At 37.2% G+C, this 11,103-nt stretch overlaps 1 protein-coding gene across 1 annotated transcript; it reads right to left on the bottom strand.

The window, feature by feature from the left end:
• Positions 1-8,894: 8,894 nt before the first annotated feature.
• Positions 8,895-9,842, bottom strand: LOC102907551 (olfactory receptor 5H17). The gene has a single exon (XM_006981583.4). The coding sequence runs from the start codon at positions 9,822-9,824 to the stop codon at positions 8,895-8,897; it is 930 nt and encodes a 309-aa protein (XP_006981645.1). The 5' UTR covers positions 9,825-9,842.
• Positions 9,843-11,103: the final 1,261 nt, after the last annotated feature.

Here is an 11,103-nt window from a genome sequence, read left to right as displayed (position 1 = left end):
GTGGCTGGTGGCTTACCAGAGTCTTTACATGCTGCTTCTCCTGGTGGTGGCTGCAGTGTCTCTCTCCTCAGCCTTCTGCTTCCCAGAATTCTCCTCTCTCTTTGTCCCACCTACTTCCTGCCTGGCCACCTACTTCCTGCCTGGTCACTGGCCATCAGTGTTTTATTTATATAGAACGATATCCACAGCAGTGCATAAACATTTAAAGACTTATTTGCAAAAAAACAAAAAAGAAGGTGAGATGTACAGGGATGTACAGGGACCACAATTACTCCTTTCCATTACTTCATTTATTTTAAATTTTTTTGCTTGTGGATGTTCATGGGCATACTGATGCTCAATGGCATTTTTCGGGCCCCTCTCCCTCTGAGGTTCTGGTCAAGTGGAAGGATCTTTCCACAGGCACATGGCAGTCCCTGGTGCCGCTATTGGCTAGGGTGAGGGGAGCAGTTTATGTATACCCTCCAGGTGCTGAGAAACCAATCTGGATACCAGAACAGTGTGTTTGGCCTGTGGAACAGACACAGAAATCTCAGCATCATGATTCCGATGGTGCTGATGGTCCTTAGCCCTTGGGTCTACACAGAGCCTTCATGGAGCCTGGTTAAGAATCCTCCAGTTTTGTTGCCAGAAAGTATTGAAAGTTCTGTGTTTCCTGCTGTCTTTGTCTCTAATTGGACTATTGGAACTGCAGCTAGTAACGCTAAACATGATGTGCAAAGCGTAAATGTCACCATGAATTTATGTAATTCCCCATGCTTTGCTCAAAACGTTACTGCAGGATTCAATAATATCAATTTTTTTTCTTTATTCTCTGGGATGGCTCGGGTGGGAGGAGTTAAATTGTTCAGCTTTGAATTGCAGCCTAAAGAATTGCTGGAGTCCTAATGTCACACATGCTGTGGTGGTAAGAATTCCTGCTTTGTCATGATGCCGCTGGAACAGAATGCAGCAGAATTTCCCTTGCAACTCCAATGCAGCAAACGGGACCTTGGCATAACTTCTGCTGTAATTGCTGCCATTGCAACTTTGGCTGTTGCAGCCACTGCAGCTGGATTGGCTATTTCCCAGGGAGTGCAACAGGCTACTACTATTAATGCCCTGTCGGAAAGAGTGGCTGGTGCTTTGGACATCCAACAGACTTTAAATGGATAATTAGACAACATATGTGATGTGCCTATGGGTTTTCTGAAATATGTGTAACCCCTCATATTGTTGTGAATGCATCTGCTAAGGTTAAAGAATTGAATGATTACTTAAGAGGGCCATGGAATGCAACTTTTGTAAATTTTACTTTGCAATTAGTTCATGCCATTTTTTCATATTAATGAAACTAGAGTCACTCCTATTGATGAAATGTTTGGTGGCAAGCTATGTCAAAAATTGCTGGATGGGTTACTAGGTGGTCAGGGTCCGTTTCCCTACCTATCCTGTGTATATTGGGTCTTGGGCTTGGATTCTTCATGGTGTACCGAAGGGGTCTCCAGTTTAGTTGAGGCCAAGCAAGCTTTATTAGCTATGCAGCCCCCTGAATCTGCTCAGGTGTGGTTACATATTTTGGAAAGATAGTACCCAAAGATGGGCAACTCCTGTGCCATGCTGACAACCTAAGACAGGGGATAGAAGGGCCTCCCCCAAAGACGGGTAAGTCAGACAGGGTGCTACAGGTGACCTAAGACAGGGGCTATCTGTGTGCTTTAAAAAGAAAAGGAGAGGACATGTTGGCAGCAGACGCTGAACAGGCCTTGCGCATAGCCTGTTTGCTTGCCCTAGGTTGCCCTAAGGTGCCCTTTTGTTCTTCCTCTTTTCCTGTGGTCAGTAAGTCACAAGATGTTTACGATATAGCTCTTGCTGAAACGTTGTTTCAAGAACCAGCTCTCTGCTGATGCGCTTGTGGTTTTCCTGTTTGGCTGAGCTGCTGGGATGAGGATGGGAACCTGAGGACTGTACCCTGACCCCATGGAGAGTAGGAAGTAGCAGGGTATATAAGGCTGATGGATAGTCAATAAAGGGGTTCTCTTTGGATGATGAATCATGGCATGTCCTGAGTGCTGCTTAACCTCTATGTCCCTCGCCAGTTCTTGGTCTCTGGCTGTGTGGGTCACAGCAGCACTGGATGGGCCTGTGGATGTCTTTAACCAACCCATCATGTGAGGACGTAGGCTGGCCTGTGAGTGTCCTTCACTTGCCTGTGTCAAGTGGCTTAAAGAAGGCCAGAACTGTGAGGACCCAGGCTGGCCCATGGGTATCTTTCAATCACCTGAGCTGAGTGCTTCCCTCTATTTTTGAGAGAATGAAAGAAATTTTCCAAATTTGCAGTGAGAAATTATAATTTCAAAGATTTCCAGAGAACAGAAGTAGTTCAATTTATTATATAGTATAATAAATATACAGATATGGTTATACCTCCAACAAATCCATTCATCTTTCCTTCCATTGTGCTGCCATTTATGCATCTATCTACATCTAGATACCTACTTACCTAAAATAGTATTATGTTGGTTCATATGATTATGAAACCTGAGAAGTTCTATGATATGCAGTGTATAACCTGCTAATCTGATAAAACCTGCAGTATGCTTCAATTTCTGACACAGAGTTAACAATATAAATTACAGTCAAAGTTCAAAGGTCTGAGAATCATAAATACTAAAAGAAATAGAAGATATTCAATAATGAAGCAAAGTATAAATTTACCCTTCCTTTACATGATATTGTGTCCAATCTGACCTTCAGAAGATAAGATTCAGGGCCAGTAAGATAACTCAGTGGATAAGGGGTTTGCCATCAAACATGATTTGAGTTTAATCCCTGAGATCCACATGGTGGGAGAAAGCCAATTCTCAAAAGTTGTTCTCTGATCTCCACTAGGACACTATGGTCAATGAATCCACAGAAGCTTCTAAAACAATAGTGGCTGTTGCCACTGTTCTTGATAACCCACCAAAATCAAAGGGTAAGAATCCGTTGATGACAAAATAATGAACTTTGCAGATGTGACATAGAGAAATCATGCTGGAAATTATCTAGAAGCTTTCTTCCTGCTGACTATCATTCATTGTGTTAGAACATAGCTGTATAAGCTGCTGGAAAAGAAAATTCCATCAATCATGAACACATAGCATCTGCAGGTACTTTCATAAGATATATATCCCCCACACACACACAGATGTACAACAGAGAGAGAGAGAGAGAGAGAGAGAGAGAGAGAGAGACATATACATATGACAGACAGAGACAGAGAGAGATTGTACAAAACCAACTGAAAAAGGGAACATTAAATCCCAAGGTTAAAAATTACCCTTTTTGTAATGTTGATATTCTCTTATATGTGGGTGTTAACTTTTCAGATTTTTATATGCATGATACAGTCTAAATAACCAAAGAGATTAGGTACCAAGTAAGGGACTAGGAGGGAGAAGAGGATACCACAAGAAAGGGAAAATAGAATATAATGTTATAGAGAGCAAAAAGGTAAACAATAGGGTGATTAAATAAGGACATGAAAGAGAGGGTTAAAGCACAGAATATGAGCAAAGACAAATAATATTAGAAGGCATTTGAAAAACCATGTGGAAAGCTACTGCTGTGGGAGCATCTAATAATATAGATAAATATGAAAGGAAAACCTCCAGTGCTAGGAATGGGTCACATCTTGGTGAGTTGATAGTAAAGGAGACCTGTGGAAATGTCTAAACATTACAAGCTATTGTCAAAGCTACTGGTTACTCCCCGCAACCACATAGTAAAGCCCTATCGCTGAACATAACTCTTATGTTATGGAACACAGGGAAGTTGAGCTGGTGCCTAACTAGCTTTACTCCTACTGACTAGCACTCATGGCGCTGGACCATACTTTGCATGCTTCTGGATGAGAAAAGTAATAATCAGTATCACCCAGTCAGAAACCCTGTGACCTACTGCAGGAACCTGCCTACAAAGCATACTTGTAATAAGTTTTACAATATTGTAAGATATAACAGCACAGATTTTATTGGCTAGCCAACCATTCTTTGGTGTGATACAAGGCTCACTCCCAGAGATTGAATCCATTTCTGACACTGCTAAAGTGGTCATGGGCACTAGGGGAAAACCTAGTACTATTAAATAAAACAAGCAAAAGACCAATTGGAGAAAAATGCCTAAACAAAGCAAAATGAAATAAAAAATTCACAAAAATATCATTGAGTTTTTTTTGTGTTGGGCAACTACTTTTGGACATGGGGCCTGTCCTGGAATGTGATTGATATATGCAGTGAGACTCCATGGGAGAAGACAGATTTCCCCTTTAGCAATGGTTATCAGTTGCAGAGTGCCTCATGATTAGTCATGGGATCCTGTGTAAATTCCCCTTCTCAGTACTGGGACCCCATCTGGTCTGAACCTGTGTAGGACATGTACATGCTGCCACAGTCTCTGTGAGTTCATATGTAAATCAGTCCACTTGTGTGGTGAAGAACTGTTTTCTTGGAGTCACACATTATCTCTGGCTCTTACAGCCTTTCTGATTCCTCTTCTACATAGATTCCTGAGCCTTGAGCAGAGGGGTTTGAGGAAGACATCTCATTGAGGACTGAGTACTGCAAATTCTCTTATTTTTTGCACAACAGCCAGTATTGATTCCCATCTACTGAAACAAAAACTTCTCTGACATGGGCTGAGCAAGGCATTGATCTGTGTGTATAGCAACACGCCATTAGGCATCATTGTATTGTTATGCTACTTCAGCAGTTTTCTTCATTGGAGTCTCACTAGGCATATGAAGCATATTCCAGGATAGGCCTCAAGCTTGGGGAGTAGTTATCCAACACAAAGAAACTCGGTGGTATTATTTTGGACATTTTGTTTCTTTTCTGCTTTGTTTAAGCATGTTTTTTGTCTTACAGTGTTTGTTTTGTTTTTTGATTTTATGTTTTTGCATGGGGGGGACTGTGTTTCTTGGTTTTTGGTTGCTTGTTGCTTGTTTAGTTTTTGTTTCTTGTTTTGTTTTGTTTGATAGAGAGGAGGAGAGACAAAGAATTTACGGTTGTGTGAGTACAGATGTAGAGAGGATCTGGGAAAAATTGGAGGAAGGAGAACCATGATCAAAATATATCATATGAAAAAATGTTGAAGAAAAATGTCTTAAAAACTACTCCTTTTATACAGGATGTCTTGCATCTTGACAGACTGTTACAGAAGTTAAGCAGGTGTTTCTGGATTCCAAGAACTGCTGATCATAACTCTTGGGGCTTGTATTCAGGTGTGAAGACCCCAAAAAGTGTAAAGCATATACCACCTAGTCTAACATTTGTGGATGCCAATTGTGGCTTCATCCCCATAACACTGCTGGGCACTTACCTAGTAGTGGAATTCCTTCAGTAGCCCTGACATATGGCATTTTATTCTTTGTTAACATGTATTATGGTGAATGAGGACTTTCTGTAATAGCCTCAATCACACTAATTAAGAATTTTCTACAGTGGTCTGAACTCTTGTTGCAGGATATTTGACCACACTGTGTGAAAGGCACCTTGTGATTGGTTTAAGAAAAAGCTTTCATAATTAAGTCTCCATGTCATTATTTGTAGGATGGTGGTCCCAACAAAAGAGACTGATTATACCCTGTGGCAGTATTTTGCATGTGTTATATAGCAACAATTACATATGTAGTTACTTAATCAGTAACAAGCATTCATGGGGCAAAATTAAAGAATGGAAAGCAAAATAGACACATTAACAAAAATTATTTCCTTTTCATGAAAACTTTTGAAATGTTTGCCTAGATATCTTAACTTCTGAAGAATAAATGTTTCCTGTAGGTCATCTGTTCCCAACCTGTGGGTAGAGACCCCTTTAGAGGTCAAATTACCCTTTCACAAGGGTTATATATCAGATATCATGCCTATCAGATATTTACATTATTATTCAGAACAGTAGCAAAATTATAGTTATCAAGTAGTAACAAAAATAATTTTATGGTTGGGGGGTCACCACACCATGAGAAACCGCACTAAAGTGTCACAGCATTAGGAAGGTTGAGAATCACTGCTTTAGACAGTACAATGATTCAAATGATCTTGTCCCTTATGTCTTATTTTTCTTCTGAACTACATATAAGGAAAGGAGGGATTGTGTTGACTACAGTGCTTACTCCTCTTCTAAAGGTAATATGAATATTATTTCACAGGAAAGATGTTACTAAGAGATTATTTTTGGTTCAAGATATTCCTTAGAGTGTTTCATAATATTTCCATGGCAAAACATGAATAGAAAGTCCCAACAACCTAATGAAAGCTTTTCAAATGTTTCTGTGTATTATGTCAAAAATAAGTTAGCAAAAATTCATTTTTATGATTTATTTTTTTAAAATTTACTTTTTATGTACATTGCTATATTTCCTGAATGTATATCTGTGTGGTAGTGTCAAGTCTCCTAGAGTTGAAGTTACAGACAGTTGTGAGCTGCTATATAAATGCTAGGAATTGAAACCAGGTCCTCTGGAAGAGCAGCCAGTGCTTTTAAGCACTGAGCTATCTCTCTAGTCCAGCAAAAACACATTTTAACTTTATTCTGATTTCTCAATTTAAATAATGAATTTGTATACATAAAGGAATAAAGGAAGGGAAGAAGGGCTTGTATCTGAAGATGAGTGGTTTGGATGAGTGATAGACATAAAGTAATAAAATTGAGCCAATGAAAAATCAGAATACTGAAATCTATAAACTTGATACATACAAGACAATGATAAAGAGGACATATTAGTTTCTGAATGGGCCCCAACCTCTACTTCTGTATACATCCAAAGTAAAGTAAGTGCTAGCATATTACATAGAGTGTTTATATACTTTCATTTAGTGTTTACCATCTCAAGCAAAGAAAAATCAGATTCATAGACCTTAATAGCAGAAGAAATAGATTCTAATTGGTTATATCATCAGTTTTGTCTTTGTGTTATAGCAATGAATTGACAATCAGAAATTAGCAGAAAACCATCAAAACAATGTGAACATTATACACCAGTAGAAATGAATAAACTACACACATGTAATAAAAACTAAAAAAGGAATGTGGATGCTTCCTGGACCTGATGCATTGGTGCCAGCAACATCATTTGGGTGTAACATAGTTCACAAATTTTTATTTAAGGCCTGATGGATACAAATCATGGTGATATATATATATATATATATATATATATATATATATATATATATATATATATATATATATATCTTGTAATATTGGAGACAAACCTCAAGGAAAACAGACCATTACTGCTGTATATGAAGATAGGGGCAGATGGAGGTGGGATTTGATGTTGAGTTAAAAGTAGTAGAAGCAAAAGCATTTCTTAGACATGGGGAAATTATGTCCCAAATCATAAAATAGGTTTCAGTAAGAAAAATGTGGGGGAAGAAATTCAGACATTAAATAAAGATTTCTTGATAAGAAATCCAAATAATGCTACATGAACAAGCTAAGGAAAATGATTATATATATATATATATATATATATATATATATATATATATATATATAATGTGCATCTGTGTTTCTATATGCGTGTGTATATATGTATATATAACATATATTATCATCTGTACATATTCTTGAACAGGTGGCTTATACAGGTCAGGGTAAGTTGTATGATATAAACATATCATCTGGTATCAATGACAATACATTGAAAGTTACTGAAAAGGACTACAATTTCACCCGAGAGCTGTTTGAAGACTCACCTGGTAATAATGTTTAGAAATGAAGATAGGGAGAACATGATGGAAGAAATTAACAATTAAACTATTGAGATACACAGGCAAATGGTCTTGAGGATGGGAATATCGGTTTCAGTGTGAAAATGTGTGTAATACCATTTTTGAGAGATGGATAGTAAGGTTTGATCTGTAGATGGATCATATCTTTTTTTTAAAAAAAAGTATGTATAAAGTATTTCTGATATCAAAGGCTTTTATTCCTAGCCACATAGTATGTGTTTTGTTATCAGATGCTCTCACCACAACTTGAATTTAAGTCATTTTTGTTCAAAGCTCCCTGTGTGTAGAAGTCATATCAAGAAATTTGGATGTTACTTAAAAATATAGTGGGTTTTTATGAGCTCAGGGTTTTGGTTATTGCAGAAAGAATGAAAATATTTCCTTTCCCTTATGCCACTTCTCTTTTTTTTCCCTAGGTGTATATTATTCAGTTCTTCAATCTACTTACATTCTTAGAAAGTCAACCTGTGGCTTGTTCAGAGAAATAAATCACTTCTTGTCTTATTTCAAGAAGTGCAACAATCTAAGAGCATCCTCAAACTGGCTGGCTTTACCCTCATGTCTTTGACTGCATTTTCATTTGTATGTTTGACTATGTTTAAATATTTGTCTATTCATATTTCACATATATATAATGAGTTGAATTTCTTCATCAAAGGAAATTCGCCATTTTGCATCAAATATGTCAGGAAGGACATTGGATGGCTATGAGTATTCCAGAGGTATTCATTTCTTCAGTGAAATCACACAAAAAACTGCCAACAACACAGAGTAAATGTCTCATGATTTTCAGGTGTAATAACAGAATTTTCTCTCTATCACACTCAAGTGTTTTTGAGAGAAGTAAAATGATTATGATATTTAGTGTATGCACAACATAATAATGTAATAATAATGTAATAAAATGAAGCTAAAAGTATTTCTTTTCTTTCTGCTTTATTCCGATATAAGAACAACTTTCTAAAAGTTTTCATATATGCATATCAATGAATATAAATGTATTTACCACTGTATTAAGAAGATAATAAGATATAAAAATTTAATTCAATAATCTATTCTAACATTTATAATTTCAAAATCCACATTTACTTCCACAATATTATGAATTTTAATAAATTTAATAGATATTAATGAGATTTAAACTGTTATTTTCAACATTTTTTTCAGAGAATCTATGACTTGCTTATTTCTGAGACTGTAGATAATTGGATTTAATACAGGGATTATAACTGTGTAAAACAGAGAAAGGATCATGTCTTGATCATCTACTTCTGAAGATGCTGGGTGCACATACATGAAGAGAAGAGGTCCATAGTACAAGCAAACAGATAGGAGGTGGGCTCCACAGGTGGAGAAGGCTTTCCTTACACCCTTGTCAGACTTCTTTTTTAAAATAGTAAAGAGAACAAATGTGTAAGAGATAAGAACTGTCATAATGGTAAACACTTGTATTGAACCAGAGAAAATGAAAATTATCAGATAATTCAAAGAAGGATCAGTACAGGAAATTTTCAACAGTGGTATAACATCACAGTAGAAGTGATATAGTATGTTGGAATTACAGAAGGTTAGTCTGAATAGAAAGCTTTCATGGATTACAGCATGAAGAAAGCCACCTACAAATGACAAAACTAATAGACGAAGGCATAGTCTATTGGTCATAATTACTGGATAAAGCAAAGGATTGCATATAGCTGCATAGCGATCATAAGCCATTGCTGCCAAGAGAAAACATTCTGTGGTCACACTTATTGCAAAGGAAAAGAACTGCACCATGCATTCAGAGACAGAAATCACCTTGCCCTTGTCCAAAAGATTGAATAGCATCTTTGGTGTCACTGTGGATGATAACCAAGTATCCACTAAAGCCAAATTACTAAGGAAGAAGTACATGGGGATGTGAAGTCGAGGGTCATTCCAGATAAGAGTGATAAGACCAAGGTTCCCCATAATGGTCATGAGGTATATTACCAAGAACACTAGGAACAGAAGGATTTTCCACTGTGGTTGGCACCTGAGACCTGTGAGAACAAATTCTGTCCGTACTGTTTCATTCTCCTTTTCCATGTCGTCATTGAATGTCTCCTGAAATTAGATTTAATGAATATAAGAGAGTAGTCACTGGGAGGGATTCATGTAAATATTGAAGGAGCATCTGCAGATGAGATAATGTATAACAGTTTTCTCATAATCTGAATAATACTACAACAGAAGGAATACTCTGGAAATTAAGAATGACAAATTTTTTTGTTTTTTTTTTTTTTTCAAGAGAGGGTTTCTCTCTGACATTTTGGTGCCTGTCCTGGAACTCACTCTGTAGATCAGGCTGGCCTCAAACTCACAGAGATCCACCTGACTCTGCTTCCTGAGTACTGGGATTAATGGTGTGAGCCACCACTCTCTTGCTAAGAATGACATTTTTTTAATTGATTCTGTGTGATAATCAGCAGGCAGTAATAGATTAAGAGTGAAAGGGAGACCTTCTAAGCCTGTGATACATTAAGTGCTAAATACACTTTACACTGGAAATTTTGTGTCTTGGATGTGATACACGAACATAAGAAAAGCTTTTGAATGTAATTGATTTTAAACAATATTGACTGCCTTGTACAGGAATTTGTATTTATCCCTTAAGAGTAGGCTTTTAATAAAATTCACAAGATGTGGAATGATGTTTACAGATACACTTTTAAATAAATATTTGCAAGACACACACACAAAAATCTTTTAAGAAAAAAATGTTGGACTGAGAGATACTAACCAAGACACTATGGTCCTAAGATTTCCAAATAAATTTACCTTGTTGGTAGGCCAGAAGGATGTTTTATATCAAATGTAGGTCATTAAACACTACTGTACCAATAGAGTAAGTACACAAGAATGCATTAGGAATATACACTCTAAATACATTCCTTTGCAGAAGCCAACGTAAGTATTGCCTAGTCTATATTGCCATTAAAAGGCAATTGCCCTGGTGGATTGATGATTACACAGGCTCAAAAGCATTCAGTATATATGATAACTAAGGTTTAGTTACATAATAGGAATCAAAGACTGGTAGAGAAGGAGAGGTAAATCACTTGATGGCTGGATCAGTGGCCATCCAAAGAAAATGAGAACTGCCTGGAACACTCATCTCTAAATGGGATGTCTCCATTCAATTCTTCCCCTTAGAGATCAGGAAACCCTTGGAAAAGGAGGCAGAAAAAATGTAAGAGCCACAGGGGTTGGAGGATCCCCAGAAAAAAAGGGCTTTCTAAATCAACATGAGAAAAGTTCTAATGAATTCAAAGAAACTGAACACAGCATTCAAATGGCCTGCACTGTCTGCACCAGCTCTGCATAC

Source organism: Peromyscus maniculatus, chromosome 12 (genome assembly GCF_049852395.1).
Source record: "Peromyscus maniculatus bairdii isolate BWxNUB_F1_BW_parent chromosome 12, HU_Pman_BW_mat_3.1, whole genome shotgun sequence".
NCBI classification, from domain to species: domain Eukaryota; kingdom Metazoa; phylum Chordata; class Mammalia; order Rodentia; family Cricetidae; genus Peromyscus; species Peromyscus maniculatus.
The sequence above is the reverse complement of the archived record's forward strand: the minus strand, read 5'-3'. Positions and strand labels throughout refer to the sequence as shown.